The 25807-nt window shown below is 42.7% G+C and overlaps 2 protein-coding genes across 4 annotated transcripts in view; one reads left to right on the plus strand and one right to left on the minus strand.

Annotated features, from left to right (window-relative positions):
* Nucleotides 1–13634, minus strand: part of LOC120020097 (signal peptide peptidase-like 2B) — a 43779-nt gene extending 30145 nt beyond the window's left edge. For 2 of the 3 annotated variants that reach the window (XR_005472409.1, XM_038963539.1), the window contains exons 1-5: nucleotides 13429–13634; nucleotides 9801–9917; nucleotides 9466–9648; nucleotides 7470–7559; nucleotides 6945–7084 (exon numbers count right to left, since the gene is read on the minus strand). Coding sequence is in view for 1 of the 3 variants with exons in the window: in XM_038963539.1 (XP_038819467.1) it covers nucleotides 6945–7084; nucleotides 7470–7559; nucleotides 9466–9648; nucleotides 9801–9917; nucleotides 13429–13476 (578 nt within the window). In the remaining 2 variants the exon portion in view is untranslated. The remainder of the gene's footprint in view (nucleotides 1–6944; nucleotides 7085–7469; nucleotides 7560–9465; nucleotides 9649–9800; nucleotides 9918–13428) is intronic. The other variant, XR_005472408.1, reaches the window with a different exon arrangement.
* Nucleotides 13635–13997: 363 nt separating this feature from the next.
* Nucleotides 13998–22911, plus strand: LOC120020010 (U6 snRNA-associated Sm-like protein LSm7). The gene is made up of 4 exons (XM_038963432.1): nucleotides 13998–14053; nucleotides 21493–21607; nucleotides 21844–21915; nucleotides 22193–22911. The coding sequence occupies exons 1-4, from the start codon at nucleotides 14048–14050 to the stop codon at nucleotides 22333–22335; spliced, it is 336 nt and encodes a 111-aa protein (XP_038819360.1). The 5' UTR covers nucleotides 13998–14047; the 3' UTR covers nucleotides 22336–22911.
* The last annotated feature ends 2896 nt before the right edge of the window (nucleotides 22912–25807 follow it).

Here is a 25807-nt window from a genome sequence, read left to right on the forward strand (position 1 = left end):
GAGCTAAAGGCTAGAGCTGCCGCTTTCAAGGAGCAGGACCCGGAAGCTTATAAGAAATCCCGCTATGCCCTCCGACGAACCATCAAACAGGAAAAGCGTCAAAACAGGAATAAGATCGAGTCGTACACCGGCTCCGACGCTCGTTGGATGTGGCAGGGCCTGCAAACCATTACAGACTACAAAGGGAAGCACAGCCGAGAGCTGCCCAGTGACATGAGCCTACCGGATGAGCTAAACTACTTCTACGCTCGCTTCGAGGCAAATAACACTGAAACATGCATGAGCGCACCAACTGTACCGGAAGACTGTATGATTACGCTCTCCGCAGTCCATGTGAGTAAGACCTTTAGACAGGTCAACATTCACAAGGCCGCAGGGCCAGACGGGTTACCAGGACGTGGACTGCGAGCATGCGCTGACCAACTAGCAAGTGTCTTCACTCACATTTTCAACCTCTCCCTGTTCGAGTCTATAATACCAACATGTTTTAAGCTGACCACTATAGTGCCTGTGCCCAAGAACACTAAGGTAACCTGCCTAAATGACCACTGACCCGTAGCACTCACGTTTGTAGCCATGAAGTGCTTTGAAAGGCTGGTCATGGCTCACATCAACACCATCATCCCAGAAACCCTAGACCCACTCCAATTTGTATACCGCCCCAACAGATCCACAGATGATGCAGTCTCTATTGCACTCCACACTGCCCTTTCCCACCTGGACAAAAGGAACACCTATGTGAGAATGCTTTTCAATGACTACAGCTCAGCGTGCAACACCATAGTGCCCTCAAAGCTCATCAATAAGCTAAGGACCCTGAGACTAAACACCTCCCTCTGCAACTGGATCATGGACTACCTGACGGGCCGCCCCCAGGTGGTAAGGGTAGTTAACAACACATCTGCCACGCTGATCCTCAACACAGTGGCCCCTCAGGGGTGTGTGCTCAGCCCCCTCCTGTACTCCCTGTTCACTCATGACTGCACGGCTAGGCACAACTCCAACACCATCATTAAATTTGCCGATGACACAACATTGGTAAACCTGATCACCGACAAATAACGAGACAGCCTATAGGGACGAGATCAGTGTGGTGCCAGGACAACAACCTCTCCCTCAACGTGATCAAGACAAAGGAGATGATTATGGACTACAGGAAAAAGAGGACCGAGCAAGCCCCCATTCTCATCGACGGGGCTGCAGTGGAGCAGGTTGAGAGCTTCAAGTTCCTTGGCGTCCACATCACCAACAAACTAACATGGTCCAAGCACACCATGACAGTCGTGAAGCAGGCACGACAAAACCTATTCCCCTTCAGGAGACTGAAAAGATTTGGCATGGCTCCTCAGATCCTCAAAAGGTTCTACAGCTGCATCATCGAGAGCATCCTGACCGGTTGCATCACTGCCTGGTATGGCAACTGCTCGGCCTCCAACCACAAGACACTACATAGGATAGTGCGAACGGCCCAGTACTTCACTGGGGCCAAGCTTTCTGCCATCCAGGACCTTTATACCAGGCGGTTTCAGAGGAAGGCCCTGAAAATTGTCAAAGACTCCAGCCACCCTAGTCATAGACTGTTCTCTCTGCTACCACATGGCAAGCGGTACCGGAGCATCAAGTCTAGGTCCAAGAGGCTTCTAAACAGCTTCTACCCCCAAGCCATAAGACTCCTGAACATCTAGTCAAATGGCTACCCAGACTATTCACATTGCCCCCCTCTCCACACCACTGCCACTCTCTGTTGTCATCTATGCATAGTCACTTTAATTTACTATACCTACATGTACATACTACCTCATACTAACTAACCGGTGATCCCGCACATTGACTCTGTACCGGCACCCCCCTGTATATATTGTTATTTTTTTACTGCTCCGCTTTAATCTCTTATTCTTAGCCGTATTATTTGGAGCTGCACTGTCGGTTAGGGGCTTGTAAGTAAGCATTTCACTGTAAGGTCTACACCTGTTGTATTCGGCGCATGTGACTAATAAAATTTGATTTGATTTAAATTAAAATCTGCTGCTGATGTAGCTCATGAGCTGGGCCTCTCTGAACTGGAGCCGTCTGAGCTGACACGTGTGTGTGAGAGTGTAAATTATATATGTCTATGGTGTGTACTATGTAGGCACCTGAGCTGAGCCAAAGGGAGACTCGGCATCTACCGACCCACTATCAGATTTTGTCCCCCCACTTTGGTTCTGAAATCACCGTCACTTGTACATTTTTCAGATTAAGTGTTTGAGCTAGTAATGTAACAATATTTAACGTCTACAAATTATCCAATGAATATGTAGTACAACTTTGGATTCCATCCCATCTCAAAATCGAATGGTTTTGAATTCGATTCGGCCATGCAGTGCGCCTCGCAAACGTGATTGCCGTCCTCGTTATGAAATTTTCAACTTTACCCTGTTTATCTACAAATGCACTGATTGTTTAAAGCATAACTACCAAAACCATTGCTGATGGTGAACCTGAACAAAATATATTGTAAGCACTGTTCAGCAGGTATAGCCAGATGAGTTGTCTTCAGAAGCTTACTTTTATACCAGTAAAACACACTTTTTAAACCACGCGTAGATCACAATAACCTAGCAAATCACATATGTTGTCACTCAACTAATAAAGCCTAATATCACGCAAGCCATTTTAGCATTTGAATGCTGAAAGTGCAGCATAGATGTGCAAGATCAGGAACAGGCCGACTACCTCGGTCTGCGAGCGAAGCTGGGCACAGTGCGCAGTTTGACAAGGCTACTGATATTGCCTGGGGTTATCCGGCATGCAAAATGACTTGTAGATTAATGACTGTCAACCCAGTTACATGCAGTTCGACACTTAAAGAGAGGACGCATCAGTTGTCACAGAAGATGAGCGGGGCCTCCTGAGTGGCGCAGTGGTCTAAGGCCAGAGATTCTGGGTTCGAGTCTAGGCTCTTTCGCAGCCGGCCGCGACCGAGAGACTCATGGGGCGGCGCACAATTGGCCCAGCGTCGTCCGGGTTAGGGGAGGGTTTGGCCGGCATGGATGTCCTTGTCCCATCGCACACTAGCGACTCCTACGGCGGACCGGGCGCAGTGCACGCTGACACGGTTGCCAGGTGTACGGAGTTTCTTCCGACACATTGGTGCAGCTGCCTTCCGGGTTAAGTGGGTAGTGTCAAGAAGCAGTGCGCCTTGGTTGGGTTGTGTTTCGGAGGATACACGGCTCTCGACCTTCGCCTCTCACAAGTCCATACGGGAGTTGCAGTGATGAGACAAGACTAACTACCAATTGGATACCACAAAATTGGGGAGAAAAAGGGGTAAAAAAAATAAATAATAATTTACGAACAAAAAAAAACATTTGCTAAACATTTTAGCATATCGGCAATTTGTAGCATTTTAATCTATTTTCTGACAGGTGCGCGGTGCATGTGCACGGTCCGATGCACTTGTACCTTAAACATTTGAATCAGGGACTGATGCGTATCGGTGAATCATTACATCCCAAATGATAACCCTTGATAATTAAACCGTGGTCTAAATGAAGCCCCCCACCACACTTCCCTTGTAGTCTCAGAGCACACTGCTTTCCACAACTGTCTGTTGGAGTGCCTTAGGGTGGTATAGCGGTCTACGCTGCTGCCTCCAGATCACATATACTGCTGCAGCATTGATTTGAATCTGGCCCAATGCCATTTCAGCGCACACTCTCTCCTCTATTTCTCTCTACCTCTTTCCTATCCAAAAAAAAACAAAACATGTGACTCGTTAATATCATTCATTCATACATTTATGTTTGGTTTCTGAGCTTGAACTATTATTAATCATCAGTTATAAAAGAGACATGAGGGGTGCCATAATGAAGCTTGGGAGAGGCTGAGTGCAGGGAAAATGGTCACATGTGGAAGTACTGATAAGGGGAGGAACTGTTTAAGGCCCATTTCACTCAGCTCCCTGCCTAGCAATAAGGATGCAATGTGTAGTGATAAGGAGGAGACTCCACCAAAAGTTGGGTATGTATACTACCACGGGTGAAACCATGTCTTTGTGTAATGCAGCTGTATTGAACCTCTGGGCAGAAAAACTTGGTTTAAAGCTTTCATAGTGTCCGATGAGTTTGTACTCTGAAAATTAGAAACTATTTATCTATATATACAGTTGAAGTCGGAGGTTTACATACACCTTAGCCAAATACATTTAAACTCAGTTTCACAATTCCTGACATTTAATCCTAGTAAAAATTCCCTGTCTTAGGTCAGTTAGCATCACCACTTTATTTTAAGAATGTAAAATGTCAGAATAATAGTAGAGAATGATTTATTTCAGCTTTTATTTCTTTCATCACATTCCCAGTGGGTCAGAAGTTTACATACACTCAATTAGTATTTGGTAGCATTGCCTTTAAATTGTTTAACTTGGGTCAAACGTTTTGGGTAGCCTTCCACAAGCTTCCCACAATAAGTTGGGTGAATTTTGGCCCATTCCTCCTGACAGTGCTGGTGTAACAGTCAGGTTTGTAGGCCTCCTTGCTCGCACACGCTTTTTCAGTTCTGCCCACACATTTTCTATGGGATTGAGGTCAGGGCTTTGTGATGGCCACTCCAATACCTTGACTTTGTTGTCGTTAAGCCATTTTGCCACAACTTTGGAAGTATGCTTGGGGTCATTGTCCATTTGGAAGACCCATTTGCGACCAAGCTTTAACTTCCTGAATGATGTCTTGAGATGTTGCTTCAATATATCTACATAATTTTCCTACCTCAAGATGCCATCTATTTTGTGAAGTGCACCAGTCCCTCCTGCAGTAAAGCACTCCCACAACATGATGCTGCCACCCCCGTGCTTCACGTTTGGGATGGTGTTCTTCGGCTTGCAAGCATCCCCCTTTTCCCTCCAAACATAACGATGGTCATTATGGCCAAACAGTTCTATTTTTGTTTCATCAGACGAGAGGACATTTCTCCAAAATGTATGATCTTTGTCCCCATGTGCAGTTGCAAACCGTAGTCTGGCTTTTTTATGGTGGTTTTGGAGCAGTGGCTTCTTCCTTGCTGAGCAGCCTTTCAGGTTATGTCGATATAGGACTCGTTTTACTGTGGATATAGATACGTTTGTACCCGTTTCCTCCAGCATTTTCACAAGGTCCTTTGCTGTTGTTCTGGGATTGATTTTCACTTTTCGCACCAAAGTACGTTCATCTCTAGGAGACAGAACGCGCCTCCTTCCTGAGCGGTATGACGGCTGCATGGTCCCATGGTGTTTATACTTGTGTACTATTGTTTGTACAGATGAACGTGGTACCTTCAGGCATTTGGAAATTGCTCCCAAGGATGAACCAGACTTGTGGAGGTCTACAATTTCTTTTCTGAGGTCTTGTCTGATTTCTTTTGATTTTCCCATGATGTCAAGCAAAGAGGCACTGAGTTTGAAGGTAGGCCTTGAAATACATCCATGGGTACACCTCCAATTGATTCAAATGATGACAATTAGCCTATCAGAAGCTTTTAAAGCAATGACATCATTTTCTGGAATTTTCCAACCTGTTTAAAAGCACAGTCAACTCAGTGCATGTAAACTTCTGACCCACTGGAATTGTGATACAGTGAATTATAAGTGAAATAATCTGTCTGTAAACAATTGTTGGAAAAATGACTTGTGTCATGCACAAAGTAGATGTCCTAACCGACTTGCCAAAACTATAGTTTGTTAACAAGAAATGTTTGTAGTGGTTGAAAAACGAGTTTTAATGACTCCAACCTAAGTGTATGTAAACTTCGGACTTCAACTGTACACACACACACACACACACACTACTAGTCAAAAAAAATGTGGACACCTACTCATTCAAGGGTTTTTCTTCCTTTTTACACTGTAGAAGTGAAGACATCAAAACTTTGAAATAAGACATATGCAATCATGTAGTAACGAAAAAAATTGCTAAACAAATCAAAATATTAAATATATTTGAGATTCTTCAAAGTAGCCACCCTTTGCCTTGATGACAGCTTTGTACACTCTTGGCTTTCTCTCAACAAGCTTCATTAGGTAGTCACCTGGAATGCATTTTAATTAACAGGTGTGCCTTCTTAAAAGTTAATTTGTGGAATTTCTTTCCTTCTTATTGCGTTTGAGCCAAACAGTTGTGTTGTGACAAGGTAGGGGTGTTCTTGCCATATTATGGGAAGAACAGCTCAAATAAGCAAAGAGAAACGACAGTCCATCATTACTTTAAGACATAAAGGTCAGTCAATCCGGAAAACGTCAATAACTTTGAACGTTTCTTCAAGTGCAGTCGCAAAAACCCATCAAGCGCTATTTATTTAGAATTCAAGGCACACTTAACTACCATGGCTACCACAGCATTCTGCAGCGATACACCATCCATCTGGTTTGCGCTTAGTGGGACTATCATTTGTTTTTCAACAGGACAATGACCCAACACACCTCCAGGCGGTGTAAGGGCTATTTGACCAAGAAGGAGAGTGATGGAGTGCTGCATCAGATGACCTGGCCTCAACAGTCCCCCGACCTCAACCCAATTGAGATGGTTTTGGATGAGTTGGACTGCAGAGTAAAGGAAAAGCAGCCAACATGTGCTCAGCATATCTGGGAACTCCTTCAAGATTGTTGGAAAAGTATTCCAGGTGAAACTGGTTGAGAGAATGCCAAGCTGTCATCAAGGCAAAGGGTGGCTACTTTGAAGAATCTAACATCTAAAATATACACTTTTTTGGGGTACTACATGATTCCATATGTGTTATGTCAGTGTTGATGTCTTCACTATTATTCTACAATGTAAAAATAGTACAAATAAAGAAAAACCCTTGAATGAGTAGGTGTCCATACTGTACATATCTGCCACACTTCTTGATGTCCTTGCTGACACTACTACCACCAGTCTCACTTGTTGTTGTCCTTACTGCTACTACTACTACTAGACTACTACCAGTCTTACTTCTTGATGTCCTTGCTGCCGGCCCAGTATCCTCCGATGGCCACCGTCCCCACAGCCATGAGGAAGATGACGACCATGTTGTAGTCCAGGACAGGCTCGCTCGGGGCGTACATGGCCACCTCTTGGCCCGGTCCAAACGTCTGCAGGGGACAGGAACATGGCATTTGGGTCAATTTATTGATATTTGTTAGTCAAGTTAATTGTCAAACATTACGTTTGTTTGAACAGAGTCACATACAGGAGGATGCAACATGCCAACGGCGGCAGATAAAACATGTCATAAATAGAACTGACCTGGTACCTTACCCTCAATGCTTTCTCTACATGTTAGAGACATCTCTGATCTATAAGACATATGCTTTACTGAACATTGCACAATCCCACATTGTGCCTTGCTGAACAGTGTTGATGTAGCCTGGTCCCAGATCTGTTTGTGCCATCATTCTACTCCTTGACACTCCTTGTCATGCCAAACAAGCATGATGGCTGGTACCTAGGCTAATATTGGTTGGTCTCCCCTCTCACCTTACTGATGTCCAGCATGTCAGTGTAGCTAAGCAGCGCCACAGGGATGTCAATCTTCTCATACTGAGTCTTGTTTCCTGCCGGTGGGGTCTTATCAGGAAAAATAAATGAGCAAATACTGTACAGAACCAAAAGCCTTTTGGAAAAATCTATATTCAATCTATTATTCATACACCAAGTAGGCTACTAGGACAGATACACACGATGTCCTACAGTCACCTCCAAAATAATTGGCACCCTTGACAAAGCAAAAAAGTCTGTATAAAATAAATAATACAAATACTGTGCTATATTGTATGCTAAAATTATATTATGTTATACTAATGCAATTGCTCAGAGAAATATTTTTGTTTAACAAGTAAAACAACCAGAAAATAGGTGTCAAAATTATTGGCAGCCCTGTTTTTAATACTCCGGCATCTTTTTCAAAAATATTTCATGAATTTGGAGAACACATTGGGAAGGATCTTAGACCATTCCTCCAAACAGAATATTTCCAGATCCTTGATATCCTTCAGTCTGCACTTATGGACCGCCCTCTTCCATTTAAACCACAGATTTTTTAAATCAGGTTCGAGTCAGGAGACAGATGGCCAATGCAAAATGTGGATTTTGTGGTCAATTAACCACTTCATTGTGAATTTTGAAGTGTACTTGGGGTTATTGATCCACAAGTTTCGGCCTCCTGGCAAAATCAGACAGGTTTTTGGCTAAAATATCCTGGTACTTGTTAAGGTCAACGGCATCAGGAACTCTACCAAGGGCCCCAGGACCAGTGGAAGCAAATCAGCCGCATAACATCAAAAGATCCACCACCATATAGGTAGGTACCAGTAGGTATGAGGATATTTTCTGCATACTTATTTTGACGCCAAACCCACCACTGGTGTACATGGTTTTGAGACTTAGTGACCCGAAGATACCAAGTTCTGTAATTTTCCAACTTTGGCTCTTAGATTTTTCTTTGACTCCCAAACCATCTTCTTCACTGTGCATGGGGACACTTGCGTCCAATACCAGGCAAGTTGACCACTGTTCCAGTTGTTTTAAACTTCTTAATTGTTGCCCTAATAGTGGTAAGTGTTCATTTTTCTAGCAATTTTTGTTGTACCTAATGCCTGATTTATGAAGGCGAACAACCATTTGTCTTTTCTTTGCCTTTTCTCATGGTGATGGATAACACATTGTACATGCGTGTTACCAAATTTTTAGACCCCCAGTGAAACGGGAAGACATGGAAGGCCACAATACAGTACAAACTGAGATAATTATTATTTTTTTAAGTAGAATGTTATTGCAGATTTCATTTTGTTTGATTTAATTTCTAAGAATCTTTAGGGGTGCCAATAATTTTGACACATCTTTGAGAAAACATATATTACTTCTTAAACAAAATCTATTTCTCTAAGCAATTGTATAATTTTTCATACAATATAGCACAGTATTTATATCATTTATTTATAGTCTTTTTTGCTCATCTTTATCAAGGGTGCCAATCATTTGTGGTGACTCTATAACCTGGATACTAAGGTGTGTTCCAATGCTCTTATCCTGCTTCTCTCCTTCCAAGCCTATTAGAACTGCAGTAGTGAAGATTAAAGGAAACAGGAGAGATCGCTAAAGAACATAGACAAGTATGGAACCACAGGCTAACATGATAGGACTTGCTGAATGATATAGTTTGACTCTTACTAGCCTGTCTTTTCTGAATGATATGAGTTGATTCATGCCAGCCTGTCTATGATATGAGTAGTCTCTTACCAGCTTGTCTTTGCTAAATGAGTTGACTCTTACCAGCCGGTCTTTGCTGAATGATATGACCAGTAATGTAGTTGTAAACGCTGATTGCCATTCGCAGTAAGTAAAGTTGCGCTCCCTATACTTTCAATGCCTTTTTTTCTGCAAAAGGTGGGTGAACACAAATTTGGTTTTACCCTCCAATACACCATTGGATGACTCTTACCAGCCCGTCTTTGAAGAACGATTCACCTCTTACCAGTCTGTCTTTGCTGATGATGAGCAGGCCTTTAGCTCCGTTGAGCTGGGCCAGGCGGACCTTCTCGTAGAAAGTGCAGTTCCCCCTCATTACCATGGGGATACGATTGGGGAAGCCCCCCTCCGGGACGTCCGACGAGGAACACAGGACTGACGGTGTCAGGTCATAGATCTGGAGACGGGACTGGAGACAAAGGATAGGTTAACAATGGGGGCCGCTCGCAATGTTTCAACTTGTCAGGGCGGCGGTGTTTCGAGAGTATCCAGCATAGAGCACAAACACACACAAATGTTTGTCCGACATCTCTCGAGAAGTTAGGTTACTCCACCACGTACTGCTTTGTTGAGGTGCTGAGGTAGACGAGCCCACTGGGAGTTGAAGAAGATGCAGTAATCTTTTCCTTTGCTCTGGCCTTTGTTTCTGAAATGGGCCATGCCGTATTCCCCGACAACCTTGCATAAGAGAATGAAGATTATTAACAGACGGTGACAGTGGTCAGAAGAACTGAAGATGTTTCATAGACTGACCTTAATAATGACTCTCAGTTCCATTACATTACACGTAAGAGTCATTGGACGAAGGTGTAATGTTCAGACCGAGCCCCGACACTCAATCAGAACCAGTGGAGGCTGCTGAGGGGAGGACGGCTCATAATAACGGCTGGAATGGAGTCAACGGAGTGGTATCAACCACATGGAAACCACGTCTTTGATGTGTAGGATACCATTCCATTGACTCCATTCAAGACATTATTATGAGCCGTCCTCCCCTCTGTAGCCCCCACTGGTCTGAACATTAAACACGCATCGCTTGCAGTAAGCATAAGGACCGTATCTTTCATATAAGCAAGAAATCATTAAAAAAAACTACAGGTTAAATTGACACACACTTTTACAGGGTTAGTGTTCCCACACAGCCATATCTCCATGTTACAGCACGTTTACGGAAGACAGAGGGACCACCTGTGCTAATTAGCTCTCTAGCATGCTACGAACACCTGTGTAACGGAAGAAGGCCGCCAGAAGCGTGTTGTCACCAAAAATATACTGTCGGCTGCAACTGTGATGAAGCCGGTTATAACACTGTACAGTAAGTGTATATTTTGCATTTGACAAATTATTTTGATGTAATATTAAAGTAAAGGGCTTTATGTTTCTAGAACAGTATCTAAATTGAGAATCGACACACGTTTAGATGGAGTATTTTGCTGTTTTGGCTGCCAGAGCCAGTCTACCTCTGAAAATAACAAGGTCCTTGGACTTAAGTGACAATCAGCAGTAGAAACAATAACAAAGGCGTGTCCCCGCCCCTGTTTCGGTAAAAAGCTGATAGGGCTGGAGAAATGTAACCACCCTCAAATTCATAGACAGAGCTACGATGCAAGGACTAACCATAAATGATATCAAAATTATAGTTTTAAAACCTCTACGGGATCGGTGTCCCCCCCCACGGGACGGAAGAGCTAACGTGCGCTAATGTGAGTCGCATGACGTTTTAAGTAACAAGAACATTTCCCAGGACATAGACATGTCTGATATGGGCAGAAAGCTTAAATTCTTGTTAATCTAACTGCAGTCCAATTTACACTAGCTATTACAGCGAAAGAATACCATGCTATTGTTTGAGGAGAGTGCACAGTTATGAACGTGAAAATGTATTAATAAACCAATTAGGCACATTTGGGCAGTCTTGATAAAACATTTTGAACAGAAATGCAATGGTTCATTGGATCAGTCTAAAACGTTGCACATACACTGCTGTCATCTAGTGGCCAAAATCTAAATTGAGCCTAACCTGGAATAATACATTGTGAACTTTCTCTTGCATTTCAAAGATGATTAAATTATAAAAACACTCCTCTGTAAAGTGGTCATCTCTGTAAACCCGTCGCAAGACCCACTAGTTGATGCTTATTTACAAAACTCTTAGGCCTCACTCCCCCCTATCTGTGATATCTACTGCAGTCATCATCCTCCACATACAACAACCGTGTTGCCAGTCACATTCTGTTAAAGCTCCCCAAAGCACACACATCCATGGGTTGGTCTCCTTTTCAGTTCGCTGCAGCTAGCGACTGGAACGAGCTGCAACAAACACTCAACTGGACCGTTTTATCTCCATCTCTTATTTCAAAGACTCAATCATGGACACTTTTACTGACAGTTGTGGCTGCTACGCGTGATGTATTGTTGTCTCTACCTTCTTGCCTTTGTGCTGTTATCTGTGCCCAATAATGTCTACCATGTTTTGTGCTGCTACCATGTTGTGTTGCTGCCATGTTGTTGTCATGTGGTGTTGCTACCATGCTATGTTGTCATAGGTCTCTCTTTATGTAGTGTTGCGGTGTCTCTGTTGTCGTGATGTGTGTTTTGTCCTATATTTTTAATCCCAGCCTGGTTGTGAATGAAGTTGTCAAGGAAGTGAATTTGTGTTTATTCAGGACCTACCCTCCCTGTATGGAGCCTCTGGTTCGCATTTCCAGAGCAAGCATAAATTGTCTTTAAGACTGGCCACACTAACGTTAACTGTGGGTGCAGTACTGCATCTTTCCAACACCAGTTAACGTTAGCTAGCTAGCTTTACTCTTATGCACAAACTTAGCTAGATATTTCTCAAAGTGACAATACCAGCAGACACGATATGAGAGGTGTATAAACGATTAGGAAATTCATCTTAAACCACCGCGATACTTAAATGATCAAAGTCATGTTACACAAGGATTTACAGAGGACGTCTAGCAGACCCTGAGTGGCGCAGCGGTCTAACATGCTGAACAGACCACCCGCGTGCGTCTTCGTGCGCATGTTGATTTTGTCCACCCACACTAGACGCGATCAGGACACAGGTTGAAATATCAAAATAAACTCTGAACCAACTATATTAATTTGAAGACAGGTCGAAAAGCATTAAACATTTATGGCAATTTAGCTCGCTAGCTTTCTGTTGTCCTGGGATATAAAAATGTGGTTGTTATTTTACCTGAAATGCACAAGGCCCTCTACTCTGACAATTAATCCACAGATAAAGGGGTAAACTGGAGTTAGTTTCTAATAATCTCTCCTCCTTCTGGCTTCTTCTTCTTCTTCTTTGGGCTTTATATGGAGGTTGGCAACCAACTTTAAGGTGCATTACCACTACCAACTGGACTGGAGTGTGGACCTCAGTTCATCTTTCAATCACCCAAGTGGGTATTTGCTCCTAAAAACCAATGAGGAGATGGGAGAGGCAGGACTTGCACATGTCAAGTGTCACACATAGAACCAAGTTCTATTTTAGCGTCTGGATACGGAGACGCTCGTTGATGCACACGCGATGCAAGCGGTGTGGTCAGCATGTAATGCACTGCATCGCAGTGCTAGAGGCGTCACTACAGACCCGGGTTCAATCCCAGGCTGTATCACAACCAGCCGTGATCAGGATTCCCATGTGGCAGCGCACAATTGGCCCAGCATCGTCAGGGTTTGGGGAGGGTTCGTTGTAAAAAACAATTTGTTCTTAACTGACTTGCCAGTTAAATAAAGGTTAAATAAATACACAATAAAAAGAGCCCTGTGTAGCTACGAATATTCTCAGCGCCCTACTGTACCTCGACTAACCTGTATCCCAGCACATTGACTCGGTACCGGTACCCCCTATATATAGCCTCGTTATTGTTATGTAATTTTCTTGTGTTACTTTTTGATTTGATTTAGTTTATTTACTAAATATCTAATAAACTCTATTTCTTTAACTGCATTGTTGTTTTTTTTTAAAGTACGCATTTCACGGTAAGGTCTACACCTGCTGTATTCGGCGCATGTGACAAATAAAATGTGATGTGATTTGATTTGTACTCAATCGTTGGGGTATGTTAGCATGCACACTAATTAACACCTCGACAAAAGTACAAGTACTGACTGTTTAGATTGTTTTACAGATTAAGGCCACACAGTATTGGGTGAATAGACATGAGACCAATCTCACCTGTTTTATGAGAATAACTGCCCAAACCAGGTTTAGCGAAGCCTTCATGTTGCTTAGCTTATTGTTATCTCCCCATTACCCGCACTGCTCTGGTCCGGTCGTGCCTAGTTACCACAGCCACAAAATCATAAGTATGGCTAAACTCCGCCTATTTCTAAAAAGTATCTTCTTAAAATCTGATTTTAAACCGAACCTTAACTACACTGCTAACCTTATGCCTAACCTTAACCTTAAATTAAGAGCAAAAAGCTCATTTTTGTTTTCATTAATTTGTATGATACCCACTGCTCAACACCAGCTGTTTTGCCAGCTCCCGCCCATATTAACAAATGCGTTTATCATTGGTTGATTTTGATCCATCGCCGAGGTACATACATTTTGATTGGTTTACATCGATGCCAATGAAATTATTGCGATAAAATCCAGGTGTTTTCTGTCAGCATACTAGCTAAACTTGTGGTTTACAATACATTGACGAGTTAAAATTGGTCTAAAAATAGGCTAAATTTGATTTAATGTATATAGAAACAACTTGAAACAGCTGAGCTAAAAATTGATTATTTTGCTTCTTCCGGGTCAAGGGTTGGAGTTCGAAAGACTTGGCTGGAACAGTTTAAAAATGGCGGTGAGTCAATCATATCTTCCATAAACTTTTTTTAAATCGTCGTAAACTATTTATTGACTATTGTATATTATTTACTTAGCGATTGGAAATACGTGTCTCTTTCAATCTAGCAACAGTATTCTGGTAACTAGCAAGTGAGGGCAGAGTAGACATTTGGGAGCGTGCTGTTTAGATTGCATCGTGTTGTCAATGAAACCGACACAAAACAAATTATCCACCCACTTGAATACATCTCTTGAAACCCCGTTTGGACGTTGCAGATGACGACAATATATTCAGCAAAACGTGCAACGTTAGACTACATAAGAAAATTCCGTATAGACATTAAAAAAAACGATCATCAAATGAACTCAGTTGTCTGAGAATGATGGGCCGTCTACTACAAAAACCAAACAGGGCAGTTCATACAGGCTGCAGGAGGTTGTGGAATATTTGGTAGAGGCTTTTATACTGAACTAACATTTTAACGCAACATGTAAAGTGTTGGTCCCATGTTTCATGAGCTGAAATCAAATATCCCAGAAATGTTATATGCGCTCAAATCGTATTTCTAAAATGTTGTGCACAACTGTTTACATCCCTGTTAGCAGTGTTTGACTTAGGATGGAAGAAGTGCAGGAGCAGTCTTTTTCCAAATCGGTCCATTAGACTATGTTCACTGAAATTCACAAATGACATTATGCTAGACAGACCTGATTATTCACTGTTAACGGTTTATACAAATTTTCCATGACTTCTAACCAAATGTTCATAACTATTATTATAGCCTACATGAAAAAGTAAGTATTATTGGCACTGGAAAGTTGCTCTGTGTGATGTAGACATACCACCTTCTACAGTGGTTGTGCCCTTAATCAAGGCACTTAGTCCCTCACGTAGAACTGCACTGTTAGTCACATGTTGTTAACATGTGGTCAACCCTTCATCTGAAGAGCTCCTGGTTGTGCAGGCTTTTTCAACATTACAACCAAATACTTTTGTCTTTATAAAATTATTCCCTCATTCAATAAATCAGGGATCAAATGGATACGGTAGGCTACTTCAAAGCAAGATATCTAACTAGACATGTTTATATATAAGGCTGAAATATTTATGTTTCTGGGGAGATCTATGCACAGCAAGTTATTTGTCAATTAGGCTACTCCTAGAATATTTTTAACATTGTCGCAATTACATGGCTAATGTTTAATAGAGGAGAATCCCAGCTTTCCAACTGTGCAGATGTATTTAGGCTCTACAGTGCAGGTGGAAAGGCAACAACGAAATGAATGCTTAGTTAGCTATAGTTACCTAGCGAGACAACTGCTACTAGTTATGTTTTGAATTGGTGATCTAGTTAGTCTGTCGTTATTTTATACCTGCTTCTGAAATGTCGCGCTCTCTCTCTCGGGCAACAGCCCACTCTCACTGGCACACACACAGCACCATAGACCTGCACTGAAGGGTGATTCCGATATTGGCTGATATGTACTTGTTTAATTGATTGATCATATTTAAAGTGTGCTTTCATGAATTACATTAACAGCAATTCTGAAACTAATTTCCATGACTTTTCGTGACCGTACAAACCCTCATTTGACAATCTGGAACAGCGCATCGCATCATGCCATTCAGGCTGGCACATTTTCAATCTGCGCAATCTCGAAAAGCCTACTGTCACACACAGATTCACAGATTAGAGGCAAATAAACTTGAACAAAGCGGAATCAAGAAATTAATACCCACTCTCCATTGCTATTCAATGAAGATCCCGCATTCATTCCGCTTTGATTAACCTTTTTGGCCTTGGTGTGTGCATCTGGAGCCAGTGATAGGCTATTTTAGTTTTTTATAGAGGAGCCGGTATGCAATTCCCAAAAATAGTGAAGTGTCGGTACAGCCTTCAAACAGCTCCCGCCCAAGTCAAGCACTGCCTGTTAAGGAGCACTCCTTTGCCAAGATATGCTACACCTGTTAGGTGGATGGATTATCAAGAAGCTGATTAAACAGCATGATCATTACACAGCTTCACCTTGTGCTGGGGACAATAAAAGGCCACAATGACACAGATGTCTCATGTTTTGAGGGAGTGTGCAATTGGTAACAGCTGTTGCCAGAGAATTGAATGTTACTTTATCTCCCCGTACTATTTGCATTGTCCCAGACCTTTTTTTACGCTACTGCTACTCGCTGTTTATTATCTATGCATAGTTACTTTACCCCTACCTACATGTACATATTACCTAAATTACCTTGATTAACCTGTATGGTATCCCCTATATAGAGCCTCGTTATTATTATTTCATTGCAATTTTTTTCTCTTTTTTTTCTTCTTGAAAATGCATTGTTGGTTAAGGTCTTGTAAGTAAGCATTTCACGGTAAGGTCTACACCTGTTGCATTCGGAGCATGTGACAAATACAATTTGATTTGATAAGCCGACCACCAATGTTGTTTTAGAGAATTTGGCAGTACGTCCAACCGGCCTCACAACCACAGACCATCTGTAACTACACCAGCCCAGGACCTCCACATCCGGCTTCTTCATCTGCGGGATCGTTCCGAGACCAGCCACTAGGAACGCTAATGAAACTGTGGTTTTGCACAACCAAAGACTTTCTGCACAAACCATCTCAGGGAAGCTCACCTGCATGCTCGTCATCCTCATCCGGGTCTTGACCTGACTGCATTTAAGCTTCAGTGGGCAAATGCTCATCGATGGCCATTGGCACGCTGGAGAAGTGTGCTCTTCATGGATGAATCCCGGTTTCAACTGTACCGGGCAGACGGTGTGTATGGCATTGTGTAGGCGAGCGGTTTGCTGAACAGAGTGCCCCATGGTGGGGTTATGGTATGGGGAGGCATAAGCTACGGACAACGAACACAATTGCATTTTATTGATGGCAATTTGAATGCACAGAGATACTGAAATACTGTGACGAGATCCTGGTAGCCGCCATCATGTTTCAACATGATAATGCACGGCCCCATGTTGCAAGGATTTGTACACAATTCCTGGAAGCTGAAAATGTCCCAGTTCTTTCATGGCCTGCATACTCATAAGACATGTCACCCATTGAGCATGTTTTGAGATGCTCTGAATCGACGTGTAAGACAGTGTGGTCCAGTTCCCGCCAATATCCAGCAACTTCGCACAGCCATTGAAGAGAAGTGAGACAACATTCCACAGGCCACAATCAACAGCCTGATCAACTCTATGCGAAGGAGATGTGTAGCGCTGCATGAGGCAAATGTTGGTCACACCAGATACTGACTGGTTTTCGGCTCTACGCCCCTACCTTTTTTTGTAAGGTATCTCTGACCCAACAGATGCGTATCTGTATTCCCAGTCATGTGAAATCCATAGATTAGGGCCTAATGAATTTATTTCAATTGACTGATTTCATTATATGAACTGTAACTCAGTAAAATCTTAGACATTATTGCATGTAGGGTTTATATTTTTGTTCAGTGTACAAGCATCCAAATGAATTTAGAAAAACTGGGGTGTATTCATTACTCATATTCTATTGAAAAACGCTTTGCAACAGAAACCGCTTACTCCAAACATAAAATGTTTTGCAACGAAAACTAGTTTATTGGACAAATTCAGGTAGTTCCGTTTGGTTCTTCAACGGTTTCCGTTGCAAGACGTAATGAATACACCTCTGGACAACCAGAAACTCCGTGCATTTATCAATAAAGGTGAAAAACGGAGGCGCAGTTCCTACTAGTGGCCAACTCAGGAGACTGCATGTACCAAGGGTAGCTGCAAAAAAAATGGCAGAGTGGATAATTTCTTCCATAAACTCTAGCCTTTTTGGATTTGGTTGCCACCTAGTGGTAATTCTGAGGTAATAATTTTGACCAGACTGAGCGAGCGTTTATGTGGTGAAATAGAATTAGGACTGCCCGCAACCTACGAGATAAATTGGAGCCAAGCAACCAGCATAGCAACGGACGCTTTGGTTCATTACGTAATCCGGTCAGAACGTTGCAAATTCTAGCAACAGCCCTAGCAACAGAATCTAGAGCTCATCGAATCCCATTGTGACGTAGAGGGGGACACTATTTGGTATGACAGCCCCCTTCTTGACATTACTTTCCTGCGATAGTACACATTTTCCCATTAGAAATGTTGCCGTAGAGAAAATAACCAGGTTTCCATCTAACCTTTTTATGCGAGTAAAGTACATGTTGGATAAAAAAATGTCATGACAGGCCTAAAGGAAATAGCTCATTTGTCTGTAAACCTTCCAAGTGTCAACAAAACACTCAAGACAAGGTGGGATCTTTTTGTGTCAGTAAAATCCATTATGCAAGAAATGGCGGGGGAAACGCTTTTATGCGCAAATAGTGATATAATAACCATCATATCGAGGTAAACTTGGATGAGCTTTTGCACTCAAGGTATTTAGAACTACTTAATTAATTTTGAACAATAGTTACACCTAATGGTTATTTTTACTTAAAATTATTATTGCAGATTTACCTAATATACACTGCTCAAAAAAATAAAGGGAACACTTAAACAACGCAATGTAACTCCAAGTCAATCACACTTCTGTGAAATCAAACTGTCCACTTAGGAAGCAACACTGATTGACAATAAATTTCGCATGCTGTTGTGCAAATGGAATAGACAACAGGTGGAAATTATAGGCAATTAGCAAGACACCCCCAATAAAGGAGTGGTTCTGCAGGTGGTGACCACAGACCACTTCTCAGTTCCTATGCTTCCTGGCTGATGTTTTGGTCACTTTTGAATGCTGGCGGTGCTTTCACTCTAGTGGTAGCATGAGACGGAGTCTACAACCCACACAAGTGGCTCAGGTAGTGCAGCTCATCCAGGATGGCACATCAATGCGAGCTGTGGCAAGAAGGTTTGCTGTGTCTGTCAGCGTAGTGTCCAGAGCATGGAGGCGCTACCAGGAGACAGGCCAGTACATCAGGAGACGTGGAGGAGGCCGTAGGAGGGCAACAACCCAGCAGCAGGACCGCTACCTCCGCCTTTGTGCAAGGAGGAGCACTGCCAGAGCCCTGCAAAATGACCTCCAGCAGGCCACAAATGTGCATGTGTCTGCTCAAACGTTCAGAAACAGACTCCATCAGGGTGGTATGAGGGCCCGGCGTCCACAGGTGGGGGTTGTGCTTACAGCCCAACACCGTGCAGGACGTTTGGCATTTGCCAGAGAACACCAAGATTGGCAAATTCGCCACTGGCGCCCTGTGCTCTTCACAGATGAAAGCAGGTTCACACGCACATGTGACAGACGTGACAGAGTCTGGAGACGCCGTGGAGAACGTTCTGCTGCCTGCAACATCCTCCAGCATGACCGGTTTGGCGGTGGGTCAGTCATGGTGTGGGGTGGCATTTCTTTGGGGCGAGCACAGCCCTCCATGTGCTCGCCAGAGGTAGCCTGACTGCCATTAGGTACCGAGATGAGATCCTCAGACCCCTTGTGAGACAATATGCTGGTGCGGTTGGCCCTGGGTTCCTCCTAATGCAAGACAATGCTAGACCTCATGTGGCTGGAGTGTGTCAGCAGTTCCTGCAAGAGGAAGGCATTGATGCTATGGACTGGCCCGCCCGTTCCCCAGACCTGAATCCAATTGAGCACATCTGGGACATCATGTCTCGCTCCATCCACCAACGCCACGTTGCACCACAGACTGTCCAGGAGTTGGCGGATGCTTTAGTCCAGGTCTGGGAGGAGATCCCTCAGGAGACCACCTGCCACCTCAGCAGGAGCATGCCCAGGCGTTGTAGGGAGGTCATACAGGCACGTGGAGGCCACACACAATACTGAGCCTCATTTTGACTTGTTTTAAGGACATTACATCAAAGTTGGATCAGCCTGTAGTGTGGTTTTCCACTTTAATTTTGAGTGTGACTCCAAATCCAGACCTCCATGGGTTGATAAATTTGATTTCCATTGATCATTTTTGTGTGATTTTGTTGTCAGCACATTCAACTATGTAGCGAAAAAAGTATTTAATAAGAATATTTCATTCATTCAGATCTAGGATGTGTTATTTTAGTGTTCCCTTTATTTTTTTGAGCAGTGTACTTGTTATTCAAACATTATTGAATTGATAAATAATCATTCGAAATTGTAAGGTTGACAATGTATGTAAGTCTTCACGTCTCTAACATAACTGGGTCAAATACCTCTAAAATGAATAAATTACTCCTTTCCAATAAATATTGATGGTCTTCTTCTGGTGACATGATGATCGATGCTTGGCTGCCAAATTATTATTATTATTATTAGATTTTTGAAAAATTCTTATTTACAATGGCGGCCAAATCCGGACAACGCTGGGCCAATTGTTCAACCGCACTATCGGACTCCCAATCACGGCCGGTTGTGATACAGCCTGGATTTGAACCAGGGTGTCTGTAGTGACGCCTCTAGCACTGAGATGCAGTGCCTTAGACCGCTGCGCCACTCGGGAGCCCCGATTGACCCCCCCCCCCCCCCCCACCCTGAGCTCTTATGTCCATAATAATGTCATCATGTACTAGGCTACCCGTACTGTATCTGCCAGTTGTTGGCTAGAGTGCACGTGCCAAGACCAGAGTGAGCACAATCGCTATTTAATGCAATTTTTTTGTGACAAAACCATCAGTAGAGTTGAAAATGCGATGGAAACCCATTTAACTTTGTTTTTATTCGGTACAATTTAACCACAAAAGTAATTTTGATGTGCACTACGTCATCATGCACAGCCTTTTATCCACAACAAGTCCATTTGATGGAAACACATCTGTGTTGGAAAATGTGCATATTGTTTTTAATGCCGATTTGTAGAATATTCACAAAAATCTGATGCCAATTGGATGGAAACCTAGCTAATGTTGTAGTTTTAAAGCAAGTTTTCTGCAATTCTACACATTTTGTGCAATTCTACTCCCTTTGCCATGGGGCAGAGATTTTTTTGTTGTTGCAGTTTTACAGCTTATTCCCTGCAATTCTACACATTTTGTCATGAGTTATGCCATGTTAATATGATATTTGATTGAGAATGACCAACAAAATCAATGATGGCCCCCTTGAGGTCCGCGCCCTGGGCATGTGCCTTGCATGCCTGTTGGTATTCATTGATGATTATTACAAGTTTAGATAGCTTGCAAGCTAACTGCTCCTGGTGTATATACATTTATATATTTTTAGGTCGGGGCTTCCTAGCGGCCAGGGGCCCTAAGCGACCGTTTATGTCGCTTATGCCTGGAACCGGCCCTGCATAAACTTATCCTAAACCACCTAATATATCGTCCACTATCTGTTCTATAGTTCTTACAATTTGAAAATAGGTGTCTTTTCAGTCTAGTTACAGTATTCTGACCACTACTAGCGAGAGATGGAGTGGGTTGAGATCTTTGTTAGCGTGAGGTGCAAACTCATGACTGAATCATAGCAACGTGCTAAATAAATATACTAAATGTTTTCCTTTCAGGACAGAAACCAGGACAGAAACAAGGAAGGAGAGAAGAAGAAGAAAGAGAGTATCTTTGACCTGTCAAAGTACATTGATAAACAAATCCGTGTGAAGTTTCAGGGCGGACGAGAGGGTAGGCCTAAATCAGTTTTTACCTTTTGATCTAGCTATTGAAAAGAAAGTGAAGATAACATTTACTTAGTCCTCTTCATTACTATGTGAAAACATGCAGCTTTCACAACAGAACACTGACAAACTTTTGCCTGTGTGGAAATGCTGTTCCATGACTGGCCACAGTCCTCATCCTTTTCTCTAGTGTTCTTCTCCCTGATTCCATTCAAGATAATAATCCAAATGTATTTGTCTCAGCCAGTGGAGTCCTGAAGGGGTTTGACCCCCTGTTGAACCTGGTATTGGACAGCACCATCGAGTACTTGCGGGGTATGTAGCAGAAACTAAGACTTGCTTGTATGACCTCATATCACTTCTACAGAAGTAAAAATGCACTCCTGGGTTTGTGACGAGACTGTTGCCCACAGACTTAAATGGAACATGTATGTGATGTAGCCCCTCAGTAAAAAAAAAATTTGACAATGAAACCAAAAGGTCATAACTTGCCAATTTTATAAAGAAGGTTGTGTTGGGTCATTCATGGTGTAGTTGCGCATACTGTCAATGACCTCTGGCCTGTTATGTCACTTCCTTCTGTTGTTTCCAGATCCTGACGACCAGTTCAAGTTGACTGAGGACACGCGGCAGCTGGGCCTGGTGGTTTGTAGAGGGACGTCCGTGGTGCTCATCTGTCCTCAGGATGGCATGGAAGCCATCCCCAACCCCTTCATCCAGCAGCAGGACGGATAGTCGGCCAGTCTCATTCCTCTCGGATAACCTCACAGTAGTCCAATTCCTGGGGTGTATGTCAATTGTATTTCCTTGATTCCTCGCATCCTCTACTTGCCTCCTTCGCAAAATGCATTGGAGAAGATCCGAGGGTGGGGAATGTAAGATTTACTCCATGTGCTTTGAGAAGGAGACAAGGAGGGAGGATGTGAGGATTCAATTAAATATAATTGAGATTAACTCCTATGCTCCCCTGTCCCATCTCCCCAAGGTGTACGTCATGTTTACAGCCTCACACGTCTTTGAGTCCCTATAATCAGGAAAATCATTTTTTTGTAATTTAGTTGGTGTTGTCAACCTGAATATTGATCTAGCAGGGTATGGTGTGATGGCATGTATTTTGTTTATAACTGAAGAATAGTGATTTAAATGTTCTTTTTTGTCTCTGACTGCAGATTTTTTGTTGTTGCTGTGATGGTAAAGACTGAAAATGGTTTTATTACTTTTTACTACTGTTTTCCCAGTCAGGCCAGGATTGAATGATATGGCATATTATGTTTTTACATTCCAAATGTAATACATTGACTATTTTCTTTATTCCTGTGTTTTGCATTGTCTTTGAGCCTCAATGGAACATAGGGCCCAACTGGAGTAAATAATTGTGATTAATGAAACAGACCCATACACATGCCAAGCAGTGGCGATTTTAGCATTTAAATCTTGGTGGGGCAAAAAAAACAAGTGGGATGCATGCTAGCAAACCCACAAGACTAAACATTAATTGCACTATAGCGGTGACAAACGATGCCCACAAACTGTTAGGGCCTACATAAAGCTGTCCCAATATAAACAGACAATGAGAAGCTCTTACAATATTCGATGATTACATTTCTCTAAAACAGGTTATAGGCTATATGTGCACCACCAAGTTAGAACAGTAGGCAAAATTAATTAGGATGAGGCACATTGAACACCGTTTAGGTCTTTGCGTGTCAAAAAAGATACACGTCATATAGCGCTATTTGACGTGTTAAATAAGCTTTTAATTTGACATGTCAAATAACACAATTCTATCATAGAATGTTGTGTGTGCTGAATTTGTACGTGCAAGCCAAGCGGCAGCACCACGAGTGACACAACACTGAGCCAATCACGGCGTAACGTTCCAGATTTAGCTGGCTCGCCCCACCACCACAGAAAGCACTGAGCTAGGCTGAAACATCTGCACTTTGGAGCTGCCTTACTCAAGAAAACAAAAGAGACCATGTGTGTATGCAGCTTTATTAACTGAATTATATATCTTTTTTTACATTGTTTGCAAACTGATATGTGATATGTATTAATTCCAAAATAACATGTAAAACAGGCAAGCCCAAAAAATATAATTATTTATTTTTGATACAAATGTGGAGCTCTGCCCCACCCGCCCTGGATGACGGGTCGCCACTGATGCCAAGATGTCCAAGTTATGGAAAAGATAATGTCATGTTTTAAAATGGATGAAAATGTGACACGTTGCAATTGTGCTGGGAACCATGAAGCAACTGCTTTGGAATGCCTGACAAGGGTGAAGGAGAATGAGGTGGCCAAAGTCAGGGCTGTCCAGAGCGTTTCACATGCAGCGGTTGTTAAAAGGGTTGAGGGTTCAAATGGTGTTCCAGAAGAGTCCATAGTGGTGCATAAGCCTTCACTGCAGACTGTAGGGGTTGCCTTTCACCAGCGGGACCGAGATATTTCAAAGGTTAAGAAGGTGGACATTGTGGCCTTTATAGCTATGGTGATTAATGGCACTGCCAAGGTGGAAAGAAGGTCCAGGAAAGTAGATGTTATTGTGGGTGCGGTTTCTGGGATTGAAATATTTCTTGGCGGAGGAGTTGCATGGAGTATTGTCACAAGCCCTATGGAGATTTGAAGGAAGAAGTGGGAGTTTGTTTTGTTTTTGTCAATGTACTATTTTTATTTGAGTGGATTAGGTTAGTTTTCCCTATCGTGTATGGATTTTCTTTTTACCTTTGTAATATATTAGCACACTGAGGAAGGAATGCAGGTAGAAGAACAATGTTTATCAGATGTCATGGGTCAAGTGCAAGTACAGACGATCACATGTAGTAATTAGTAACAGTGCCACTTTCAGGCACTCCAGGTAAGTACATGTACATACATGACATCTCCCTTAATTTAGACTTTTTTTTATCTCTCTTTCTGACTGTCTCTCGGAGTGTGTCTCCGGTTTCTTCTGTAGATTCTCTCGTTTGGTGTTTGTACTATTTATGACCTTGTCTGGTCATGTTTTCCAAGTAGAATTGCTGGTTACTATTTGTTGTCTTGTCTGATCCTGACTCGTTCTCCTTCATGACCGGAAGCTTATGTGTGCCTTGGTCAAAGTAGTGTTTTTGTCTCGGTTGTCTGAGACATGCTGATAAGAGTCCTGGCTTTAACAATCTCTTTGATGTCAGAATCTTTGTCTTCAGCCTTCTTCCCATTAGTAGTTGTGCAGGCGAGAGACGTACTCCATCCAGGGGTGGGTTTCTGTACTTAAGGAGAGCTATGTAAGGATCTCTGTTGATGTCTTGTGCTTTTTTCAACAGGTTCTTTACAGTCTGAACTGCTCTCTCAGCTTGGCCGTTTGACTAGAACTCTAGGGCTCGACGTGACATGATTGAACTCCCAGCTCGTAGAGAACTATGACATTTCTTGACTCACCAACTGTCTTCTATTGTCGGAGCACAAAAGGTCGGGCACCCCATGCCTTGAGAAGATCGACTTTAGTAATGATATGTTTACTTGCTGTCCCACTGCTCGGAGATTTCTGGGTATTTTGAGTAGTTATCCACAAATAGTAGATAATCTGTGTCGTAATGGAAGAGGTCCCCTCCAACTTTTGCCCAAGCTCTCTGGGACTGGATGAGACATGAGCGGCTCTCTTTGGTTGTTGTTTTAATGTGTGTTGCAGACTTCACATTTTGTCACAACATCTTCAATCTGTTTAGCCATGCCTGACCAGAACAAAACATCCCTTGCATTTTACGGTTCCCGTGTGTTATTCATGGATTTTTCCATAATTTCTTCTCTCATTATCTGAGGAACGACAAGTTTTGAACTATTGAACAGCAGTCCATCTGAGTATGTCAAGTCCTCTCTGAAAGTTCAGTAGTGCTGTATTTTCTTTGTAACTTTCCCTCTCGTGTCTGGCCATCCTTTAACTGTTTCTGTGACTAGTCTTAACTCTTCATCTTCTGCTGTTGCTGTTTTGAATTGCTGCAATTTCTCTTCTGAAACAGGAAGTTGATGAGTGATGTAGTTTACATCCAGCTCACCATCCAGCAATTTCGCTCTCTGTTCCTTCAGGTATGCTCAGCTCAGTGCATCAGTGATATGCATCTCTGTTCCTGGTTTGGTTATCACATGTAGACTGTATCTCTGTACTCTCATCAGCATTCTACTACACTGGCGCTGACGCTCGTCGGATGTGGCGGGGCTTAAACTATTACGG

Source organism: Salvelinus namaycush, chromosome 25 (assembly GCF_016432855.1).
Source record: "Salvelinus namaycush isolate Seneca chromosome 25, SaNama_1.0, whole genome shotgun sequence".
In the NCBI taxonomy this organism is placed as follows: Eukaryota; Metazoa; Chordata; class Actinopteri; order Salmoniformes; family Salmonidae; genus Salvelinus; species Salvelinus namaycush.